We start from the raw sequence: 11521 nt of genomic DNA, 5'->3' as shown, positions 1-11521 counted from the left end.
GCATTTTAATAGACTTTTATAATCATGTCTAGTAGTAGTTTATTTGGTATTTTTAAATTGTACATGGCATTGAAGCCAACGTAACATTACACAACAACATAGGCATATATATAAAACAAGTCAGAAAGTAAGTAAAATTGTATATAAAATATGTGCATTATGCTTAAATTTCACACCAGTATATAAAATATTTAAAATGTGACAAGTATGTGCATTGTGTGCAAATATAAAAGAGTATGCCTTTAACTACATCACAATGCAGTTAAATGCACAATGTTATGGTTTAGAAATATAAAATGTATGTACATAAGCTACAATTTAAAGAACAATATATACATACGTAGAAATGAAAATAAGACATAAATATAAACAACATAGATTTAAGAGTGCGTGCACGTAAGGCACAAGCTCTCGGGACATAATTGTTACCCGATTTATTGTCTGAATTATTTTATTTATTTCCATAAAAATATTAGGACTGTTGTCAAAGTAACTCTAAATTGTCCGACAGCACCTGAAGGCATCGCAGTGTAACGTTAAAAGAGAGAGTGGACCTGTGGGAGGCGGGGTGAGGGGGATGGGACGTTGAATGATAAGACCAGAAAGGGACACGATTCGATACAGTGGTAATTTTATTTATCATAAGTCAGCCATTTACTCTAACGCTTACACACTGATAATTGCATTTCAGCGTTGTTCCAGGTGAGTTAACTCGTTTGCTATTCGCCTAGTAGCCTAGCAAGCTAACGTTAGCATTTAGCTAACGAAGAAGCGGCTGACTTCCGAACCCACCCGATAACCAGAGCTAGCTGGCTAGCTAACCCGGCTAGCTAGGCTAACATTAGCAAGCGAATGATGTGTCAGCTTTTGCTGTTGCGGAATTAAATAACTCAGTGTGATGGTTATAATGAAAGAGACGCAGCTACGGCGCAAGCATTTGCTTCATGTGTTGACAGAAGAATTAGTCGGGTTGATAATACAAGCTAATTGTGTAGCGTTAGCATTTTCATTCTGCCTAATGTATTTGTGAGGTGCAGTGTAAGATTGAGTCAGCTAACCGTAACGCACTCCTCCGTATGGCACATTCACTGTAAAATCAGTCAGTTTTGGGTTAAAACTTGCAGTCACATACACATTTACTATAAAGAAGCGCTTAAATGTTTTAGGTGGACTACTCTGAATAACTATGGGTTGCGTTCAATTATCGTTTTTAGCCTGGGTGCACCTGTGTCAAAGTCAACATACATACATGTTACTGACCCTCAGTTTGGTGAAGTAAATGACACCGTCACATAAGTATGCAAAGATATATATAGTATGATAAGGTTTTTAATGTATTGTTAATGTTTTATTTACACCTACTTCATTAACTGTTAGTTTTCAACAGCAACAATTTCAGAGCATTTACTAAATCATGCTTTGCTATGCAGTAAAGAGCTTCTTCTGTAATACCAAAGTTTTTATTGCAATGCCTTTTTTTGCATCACTCCTTTTAAATGTTCTCCAACAAACCTTGCACAGCCTTTTAGATCATTTAGAGACCTATATGTGATCATTTAGTTTAGATTATTTGATACGGATGTTGCAGTTGTATTAGAAATGTATAGTTATGCACAAAAAACAGATGAACTGTGTTTAATATTTATAGCGAAATGCTGATTTGCAACACCTGTCTACAAGAAGCTTAAAAAAAATATAATCCTGAAAAGAAAAGAAAATGCACCCACAAATACATACACAGAAAACAACAAAAAACACCAGCAATTCCTTACAAAAAATACATCCATGTGCACATGCATTTACAAGTAAACACATGAAATACATCCATGTCTACTGTGTTATTAAGTGTGCAAACAGTTCTGTCTCTCTGTTAGCCATGATTTAATACCTCCATTGTAAACAATACAATTGGGTTGCATTTTCTATTCAGTTGGTAAACAGTTTCATATTTTGCTCTTTAAAGAGAGAAGATTTGTCCAAATGAAGTTTTGCATCATGCGATGTGACAACTACCATTTGTTGTAGTATGTTTTATAACACTTTTGGCTACACCCTTTTAGGATAGAAAATAGCTCCACAAACTGCAGCCTCTAAGACCATAAAATTGCTAAACACCTCTTTAAAACAGTTTCATCTCAGCCAAACATTAAAGCCTTCATGCATGTTAGCTTTATCACAGGGCCGCTGAGTCTGACTGTATTAGTTTTAGCTAGCTAATACATCGGTAACTGACTGTTTTCACTGCGGCTGAAAATAATAGTGAAGGTCTGATCACATGCTTAATGGTGCCCTGATTCATATTGTTGTATTAATATTTCAATGTGTTTATGCTTCTTTTCCTGCCTGTAGGTGAGTACTAGTGAGGATGACGATGCCGCATGTAGGGGCAGTATTTGGCGCAATAGCAGGAGTGATGGCCATCTTGTTGCACTCCTCCATTCACAAGATAGAAGAAGGACACCTTGCTGTGTACTACAGGTAACACTGCACCTTAATATCCGTGCCTGGATGTGGATGGCATGTTGTCATTTGTAAGAGGCTCATTACTCGATAATGATAGAAATACCTTGAGGTGTGCATGCTGCAAACCTGTTTCTCACACACATGCCAGATCAGGATTTTCCAGTCAGGATGGTCTTACACGTGTCATGTCAAGGTCAAGTCAATGCATTAATCGTCATATGCTCAGTTAAATCAAGTTTCCCTGGTCTGTACAGTAAAATCAATCATTTTCCTTCCACCCTGAATGCTTTTTAGAGGATAAAAACAATTTAAATTGAAGTACAGATGAAAATAAGGTAAACGATATCACCAGGGATAAAAAAGAAAATGATATCAGTACAAACATATACACGGTATCAGACAAAAAGAGTATGAAATATGTCTGCAATGTGGCTGACCATCTTGACATGGAGTGTATCTGTTCCAGTGCTTATTCAAATCAGCAGGGTCTCTGCAGATCCTTACAATTCTCTATAAAAACTCCATAAAATTCAGTGTTGCTACTGTTTAATGAAAATTTTACAACATCCTCATAAATTACTGTTACACCTGAACCTGCACCTTTTTAATTATTAACCGCAGGTACTGTGATGTTGAGTCATCAGACTAAATAATTTGTTTGTATTTGTTTCAGAGGTGGGGCGTTGCTGACTTCTCCCAACGGTCCTGGATATCACATCATGCTGCCTTTCATAACCACCTACAGATCAGTGCAGGTAAGCACACCTTTCAGCCCATAGGCTCGGCCCGTCAGCAGGGGCATGTGCAATGTAAGAGTCAACCAGAAGGTGCTGATACATGAAAACCAGCTGGGGATCTTCTATAAATACATCGGCTGCAGCATTTAAAACAGTTGCCATTCAACCATAGCTGCAGTGGATTTATTTTGCAGCAAATGTATGCACTGTTTGTTGTGCTTCGAAATATACTCAGAATCTCTTGAATTTGTCTTAAGATGTTTTCTATTTTAAAAAGGACATGACATTGGGTGTCGCAAAAATGTAATTAATTCATTTTTTAGGGCTTATGTCAAACCTTTTCTGTTGTTTTTATATATATATATATATATACATACATACATACATACATACATACACACACACACACACACACACACACACACACATATATATATAAATAAATTAAAAGGGAAAATCCCAGAAAAATGGAAAGCAAATATATTTTTTAAAAATCTTGTGGTTGTATCAAGCTCTGTATGAGATTGAATATAAACAGTTAAGTTTAGTAAAATATTCTTAACTCCACCACCCTTTTCTTGAACTTTCATCTGCATCTCACATTTGGGTTCTATTATCACATGGCTTTAGTTATGATTGAATTTACAGTTAACTTGAATTAAGATTTTTTTTTTTTCAGACTTTCTAGTTCTTAAGTCAAGAATGAACTTTCACAATTAACAAGGTGAAGTTTGTACTGTATGTGATCTTTTGCTGAATTTAAACGAATTTATTCACAACATCTGAAGTGGAAATTTTCGGAGAGTTTTGTGATTTCGTGTTCACAGCTTACTATATCGTTAACACACGCTCACGAGTTTCAGCATATTTAGCTTGTATTTTTACATATTATTCACACAGGTTAACTTAAAATAAGCATGCACTACTTTATCTACTAGTCAAAAAAAACAAAACATACAATTTGGAAAAATAATCACATCACATGTTAAATCCAGATACATGTTAATGTAGTAGAAGAATAACCTACAATTTTTCAGCCCATATGATCATCAGTGATTTCTTCTGTTTTAGACAACTCTCCAAACTGATGAGATCAAGAATGTGCCTTGTGGAACAAGGTAAGACTGAGATGATTTGTGTAGCTGTTAAGAAGTTGATTCATACATGAAAATTATTGTGCATTTAACAGATTTTCCTTTCCTTCACAGTGGTGGTGTGATGATCTATTTTGACAGAATAGAAGTTGTGAACATGTTGGTCCCTACAGCAGGTACATGTTCTAATGTCCGTCATTGCAAAAGTTCCTAATTTGGTTGACAAATTACCACTGCCAGCTGCCCGGCATCACTATAACTGTTTCCTTTTTTTTCTTTTTTCTTTTTTTTGCAGTGGTGGAAATTGTGAGGAACTACACAGCTGATTATGACAAAACTCTCATTTTCAACAAGATTCACCATGAGCTCAACCAGTTCTGCAGTGTACACACACTACAGGAGGTCTACATTGAGTTGTTTGGTGAGTACGCTTTTGTGATAAAACAGAGTACTGTTTCATTAATACAATGCATAGAAGGCAACTTGTGCAGCGTGTCATTCTTGCAATTCCTAAAATGCAATTCACAGCAAGTTGTGTATTAGAACAGCTTCCTTTTTTTGTCCTGCAGACATTATAGATGAGAACCTGAAGACTGCTCTGCAGAAAGATCTTAATGCTATGGCACCTGGACTTACAATACAGGTATTTAAACACACACAGAAACATAACCTGAGGAGCATAGAAGGTAGAAAGACTGCATTAAAGTTACAGTGACAGCTAGGAGAATCTGGCCTGCTCAAGGTGGCAGTAAAGTGGTTACAATTTTATGTTTAGAAAGCATGTTTGCAAATGGTTTTGAAGACTGGTGCTGGATTTAGTTGTACATACTGGGGTAATGGCGCAGCAACGGGGCCTAAGCGTGTATGTATGTGCTGTAGATTTGCTGTAGACCAAGGTGTAACCTAAAATACATATCAACTTCAGTTATCTTTTTGTGCAGTATCAGTACACCAGTGCCTGTCTCTTATTGTTAATGTTTACTGCAGTCATTCTGCTGTTTTCTGATACTAACAAAGAAATGAAAAGTTTTCATTGCCAAGTTATAGCCTTGGTATATTTATCTTTTATATATAAAATGCTTTTTAATTAATTAAATTGTATGCCCTCAATGTCAATTCTCCCCATGGTATCTAAAATGGTATTGAATACTGATGTTTTACTAGGTATTTCATCATAGTTAAAAAAAAAAAAATACTAGTATCTTGACCACACTAAGGTGCAATATCTTCAGTGGACACACATGAAAAGCACAACCATAACATCATCACGTGACTTTCAATCAAATTCTGAAACGATACCAGCGGACTAATTATAACTTGAAAGCCCAAACTAGCCTGATGACCAGCTCTCTGTAAAATGTTACTGAGCAAAGGGTCAACTTCCTTTTCTCTGATTTTTTGTTTTTTTCCTCTGCACTGTTTCAACATCCTGATGAAGGCAGTCCGTGTTACCAAGCCAAAGATCCCTGAATCTATCAGGAGGAACTTTGAACTCATGTAAGTTTGTAAATCTGTACTTGTACTTGTGTTTTAAATTCTCGCCTTTTACCCACCCACTCAGTTCAAGTAAGACCACACGGAAAGAAAAATATTTGCAAGAACCTATTTGTGTATGTGTGTTGTGTATGCAGGGAAGCAGAGAAGACTCGTCTGTTAATAACAGCTCAGACTCAGAAGGTGGTGGAAAAGGAAGCCGAGACTGAGAGGAAGAGGGCCATTATTGGTAAAAACGATGGTGTTTTACTGTAAATGAGGCAGCCAGGTTTTCATTTGCATTTTAATTTTAACTGTTTCCTCTTTTCAGTCACTCATGTGTAACCCTGCAATCCTCCTCCACCTTGTCTGCAGCCATTAAAGCTCCTGTGTTTTTCTGTCCCGCAGAGGCTCAGAAAGTGTTGCAGGTTGCAGAAATCCAGTTCCAACAGAAGGTGCTGGAGAAAGAGACAGAGAAGAGGATCTCTGAAATAGAGGGTCAGCCTCACTGCGTTCATTTCTCTTCTCTTTTTCATGTTCTGTACGCAGCAGCGACTGGTGAACCCGTCTGTCACGTGTCTGTCTCATTCAACAGTGTCTTTTTGTTTCAGATGCTGCCTTCATGGCGAGGGAGAAGGCTAAGGCTGATGCTGAATATTACACTGCTGCCAAGTTCGCTGAAGCAAACATGGTACAAAATACTGCTGACATAATTAAACACATAAATACACATGCAGCCTTTTTCACAGTTTAAAACTCACTCATATTGTAAGTGGAGTTATCTCAAGTACGATCTCGAGTGCACAGCTGATAACATACATGGTTTGTTTACTTGAGCGCACAGCTGATGGGTACTTTTGTTTAGGCTGCAGGACATTTCAGAAGTGCATATTTAATAGACTCAGGGTGGACAGTGAGGCACTTACCAGACATTATGACGAGGGGTTGACAGATTATATATTTGGTTATATTTCAAATTCAAAGTATTGACGGAAAGATTTTTATTTTTATTGTAAATGCATAGCTGTCCCAAATATTGCTTATCGGTCTCAATAACTATTAATAATCAGTATCCGTATCGGGCCTGAAAAAACAACATCGGTCAACTACTAGTTATGACCAGAAAGATTCTTATCAAAAGCTGAAAAACAGAAAGCCTGAGTGCAGCAGCACTGATAAGAAACCTGCATGCTGTGTGTGTGTGTGTTTGTGTGTGTGTGTGTGTGTGTGTGTGTGTGTGTGTGTGTGTGTGTGTGTGTGTGTGTGTGTGTGTGAGTGTGAGTGTGTGTGTGTGTGTGTGTGTGTGTGTGTGTGTATGTGTTTGTGAGTGTGAGTGTGTGTGAGAGTGAGAGATGGGTAGAGAGGAAGAGAAGGTGTAAATTGGTATAGTGCTCAATGTTTCTGTGAATTATAAATACATCACTCAGAGGATTGCTTCGACACTTATTGACCAGTCTGCCTGAAACCCGTAATATTTTCTACCAAGCTCACCTGAGCGACCCAACCTGCAAGTCACCTTGTGGGACCTGTGCACTGTATATCCATCAGCGCATCACTAATGCACACGTTCACCGAATGCACACATTTAGTATATTCACGCTTAACAATGATGTCATGATGGATCAGTCCTTGTCCCCTGAGCGTAGTTATTCTGTCAGAGGATGTAGCTATTGTTGTGTGCTGTAGCGCCTTGGGTCTTTTCTCTGAATGCTATCAGCCTCCTACACACTCCTGAATTTTCTCCATTTTTGGAACCAGATCCTCTGCAGCCGAGCCAGCAGCAATGTTACCTTCAGTTAGCTATCCTACACATCGACAGGTCACATTAAGATCATACCAGTATTGTCATGAACAGTAACAGTAATCTAATCCTAACATGCTGTTGTCTTTCTTGTTAATCTTAACAGTTGAAGTTAACCCCGGAGTACCTGGAGCTGATGAAGTACCAGGCCATAGCAGCTAACAGTAAGATCTACTTTGGCCAGGACATCCCTAACATGTTTGTAGAGGGAACCAGCACCCCCCCTAAGTCTGCGCGCTCCCCTCACCTGTCCAGTGCTCAACCGGACTTACTCAAAGTGAAGCCAGAGGGACAGTGAGCCCGTAGCTCTGCCTCTGCACGGGACAGGAGAGTCTGACGGGGACTTGTCTTGTCAGTGAGGTGGAGAGCACTGAACTGAAGATGATTGGTTGGATAGCTTTGCAAGCTAGTTTGGTGAATAACGCACTTCAGTCTTAAATCTAAATGGCAAAGACAGAGAGGGAGAATTAAAGGACAAGCAGAAGTGAGAGTTATGAAAGGCACAATTAAAGGGAACTTTTTTTACCTTCTGCTCTTTGGGGGAAATAGAAGTTTAGGAATGAGAAAGATGCCATAGTTAAAAATCAAAAGCATAATAATGCTTCTGCCTGGGATGGCGACTGCAAGAAGTCGCCTTAATTTACATGTGCTTGCAACCAGTGCATCTTTTAACTTTGCTGTTGGATCTGCATTAATTTTGTTTGTTGTATGCAAGAGGAGTGATCTGTGATGAAAAAGATTTTTGAAGATTTAATGTCTGGTTGAGCTGAACTGGAATCTAACAGGTGACACTAATTATTAAAAGCGGTATGGTTTGTGTGTAACACGGGTAGGTCATCTCTGTGCCGTCTTCTCTTCCGCTCAATCACTAGTTGGCTCTTTTTCTCAACGTAAGTCAGTGTGGGGACTGCTTAATCCCACCTCATGTCAAATGCTGCTTGGGGATGATGTTAGCAAAGTTATGACAGGCGAAATAATAGTGAGCATTTGTCGTTCACAACATCTCCAGTTGTAATCAAACATGAAAACTGAGATTTTTTTTTAAAAAAATGATAGTGTTCTAGAAACAAGTGACCTGACTTTGTTAAATTTTCACTCAAGTTTGCATAAAGTTTGATACAATCCTAAAGATACTCAAGTCTCTGAAGTTTGAGGGCTGTCATCGTAGTCACAGTTTCTGTAGTTGAAATACAGTGGTGTCAGATTGGTAGTAATGTAGTTTATTTTCTGTTAGCTTGGTGATAGTTTGCTGTTATTAGTTGTGGTTGTGGGTGCAGCTTCCTCAGGAAGACTTGAGATGCTGCACTGAGATCTGCTGCAGCGTTTACTGTGACAATAAAAGGTTCTGATGCTGCCAATAGAAAATCAGATTTTCTCTGCTAAATGCTGATTTAAGTTGATCAATAATAATGAAGTTCATTAACGAGGGGGCTTAAACAGTAAAGCAGTCGAATGATAGTGCCACAGGATAAAGATGTGATTTTGTCGTCCTTGTCAAGAGGTCAGTGCATCTTTCTTATCTGTTTTGATTATCAGGGCATGTGGAAATATGGAGTGGCTTGATTCCGATGATTAGTAGTGCCTGCGATTGTCTGCCAACTCTATTGCTATACAGCTTATTCTGATGTGGTGAAATGTAAATTCTCAGGAAATTTACTTTTATTTTGCTGCTTAGTGGTGGCAGGAATGAGTCCTAAAACACGGATTATTTTTCTTTCTTCCTAAAACACGGAAATGTGTCAATATTTTAGCACTTCCGGTTCTCTCATCTTAGGCCCTGTGTACAACCTGTATTAACAGGCATTTTAGGTGATCAAATCACAAGTGGACAGCATGTAAACGACCACCTAGACACATTGTGGTCCGATCACTTAAACCACTTGCCGAGGTGGTCTGGAATACATTTGACCGACATATCTTTTGTATTGTAAACGATAATGTGTCCTGATGTGTCCCCAACAAGGACAATGTAATCAGTGCTGGCCTTTGTGGTTGTTTTGGCGACAGCGGGCTAATGCTCTATAACTCACCCACTTTATGTGGAGTTCAACAAAGTTTTGAGTGACTGTCCATCTTTTTCCCGTATGGAGACCTGTTGAGCTCTGCTGACAGCGAGATCTCCGGCTGTACTGACACAACCAATATAGCAGCTAGCAGTTGTTTGGAAGTAAAAACTGTGCGTGGGTCGCTCGGCTGTCCAATTGATCATTGAAATGCATGTTAATACCAGGTCAAACCCAATAGTTTTTTGGTAAGATGCCCGAAATAAGGTCTGTTGTAACACAAACGTAAGAGACTTTAACGTTTTGTTCTAGGACATAATCTACATGAGTAAATACGCCACTCTGGAATTTTGAAGCTGTAACGTGTCTTAAAAAAGGCGGTTGCTAACATTTGGCTAAATGGGACTACAGAACGTCATAATGCCAAACATGGCTTTACAGCCTCGCTGTGGTGGTGACAAAGCCATGCAGCCGTGGTGTACTTTGTTTACAGCGCAACGTTTGCTTTTACTTCTGGCCATTGCGATTGTGCTTCAAAAATCCTAAATTTTGTCTAAATTTGTGAAGATTACCTTGTTAAATGAAACGTGTTAGTATCAAAAACTTTTGTTTGCCTCAGAGCTTACTTAATGCAATAATCCAAAATAGGCTTTTGTCGAGGGAACCAGGGCGATGTTAACCTCAAACCTGGCCTACAATAAATGTCCTCCCTGCACTACTCTTTGTTGGACAGAACTAACACCCTTAAAGTCAAATTCAACAATTTTGTAAGAAAAGAGAATGAAAAAATGTCTTAACTGAATCTGGTGACACAGTGAAACAAGAAAATATTTGATTTTTTTTTTTTAGCGCACTGTCACCATTTTGTTGCTCCGTTTATTAACGGTGGGCGTCTGTGACACTAAATATTATGAGCATGTTGGTTTGTGAAAATAAAATGAAGCTCCCTTTCACAGTCAATGTTTACATTTTTCTGTAATCCAAAACTTAATGAATGGCAAAGTTTTTCAGTCTTTGCTAAATAATATCATTTTGATGGCACACAGATCCTAATTACAGTGGTGACCTACTGTGAGAATTTAACCTCTGATCAGTTTTGTGTGACAATATGAGTTCCAGTACAACACAACAACAACAAGCTTTGCTCAATAAAAGAATGAATGTTGATTAAGCTTGGGCTTAAATAAGATGCAAGTTGGTGCTAGTTTTTAATTGTGTTTCAGCTTTTGTATTTGTTCAGCTCTACTATATAATACTTCCACTATTCAGAATGCAAGCCTTAAATAATAGTAATGGGTTACCCCAGACTTCAAGATTCAGTAAAATGCTAAAATGCTACATTTGAACTGTGAGACTATTTAAGAGCTTGTGTGTACATACTGAATTGTACGGCCTCATCATAGACTAGCTGAGAAAGACAGAACGAGCAGTGGACACTACTGGTGTTTGGAAGATGTTGTGATGTTTACTTGACCTATGAATTTAAAGTTAAAGGCTGCACTCTGCATTTGCTTTGGTGGTGGGTTCAAATAAAGATGCAAAATAGGGGTATGAATCACTCATTAAAATGATTTTTTTTCTTTGTCAATATTTTGTACAATCTGTGAAATTCAAACATTGTCTCCTTGTTTTAAAAGGTTTATATGCAAAAATGTTTTCAAGTTTTGACAATGTTCTTATGTAAAATAAAACCTATTTTACTACCTCTCTTCTCTGGCTGTGCTGCTTGATGCCAACAGGAGGAGCACTAACACCATGTTTGACACAGTACTGTGGTTCAGTGCTGAGCCACATTTTTCCAGGTGGTGATTGAATTACAAGTAAGATTAGTATAACAAAGTTGGAAAACAAAAAGGGAGAAGAAACTACATATAATGGGCTCAAATAAGGATTAATAAGATACAGTCTTTAGAAAAATGTAAAGCTGTGTAAAAACTGTATGAGAAAGGG

General features: G+C 38.1%; 1 protein-coding gene across 2 annotated transcripts; it reads left to right on the top strand.

Moving 5' to 3' along the window:
• The first annotated feature begins 515 nt into the window (after positions 1-515).
• erlin1 (ER lipid raft associated 1) lies at positions 516-11276 on the top strand. Of its 2 annotated transcripts, none has more exons than XM_042502116.2 (12): positions 516-626; positions 2350-2478; positions 3137-3218; positions 4272-4318; positions 4409-4470; positions 4590-4715; positions 4864-4937; positions 5733-5791; positions 5926-6017; positions 6176-6265; positions 6379-6458; positions 7675-11276. In XM_042502116.2, the coding sequence occupies exons 2-12, from the start codon at positions 2366-2368 to the stop codon at positions 7864-7866; spliced, it is 1017 nt and encodes a 338-aa protein (XP_042358050.1). In that variant the 5' UTR covers positions 516-626; positions 2350-2365; the 3' UTR covers positions 7867-11276. The 2 variants fall into 2 exon arrangements, with proteins under 2 accessions (XP_042358050.1, XP_042358049.1); XM_042502115.2 differs by having other exon boundaries at positions 547-702.
• The last annotated feature ends 245 nt before the right edge of the window (positions 11277-11521 follow it).

Source organism: Plectropomus leopardus, chromosome 13, assembly GCF_026936395.1.
Source record: "Plectropomus leopardus strain MGB_pleo_1.0 chromosome 13, ASM2693639v1, whole genome shotgun sequence".
In the NCBI taxonomy this organism is placed as follows: Eukaryota; Metazoa; Chordata; class Actinopteri; order Perciformes; family Serranidae; genus Plectropomus; species Plectropomus leopardus.
This window is presented reverse-complemented; position numbering and strand designations above follow the sequence as displayed.

Coding starts and splice junctions, on each gene's coding strand:
- erlin1 (XM_042502116.2), top strand. CDS start 2,366: ATGACGATGCCGCATGTAGGGGCAGTATTTGGCGCAATAGCAGGAGTG. Junction 4,716..4,863: donor GGTCTACATTGAGTTGTTTG/GTGAGTACGCTT, acceptor TTTGTCCTGCAG/ACATTATAGATGAGAACCTG. Junction 6,459..7,674: donor AGTTCGCTGAAGCAAACATG/GTACAAAATACT, acceptor TAATCTTAACAG/TTGAAGTTAACCCCGGAGTA.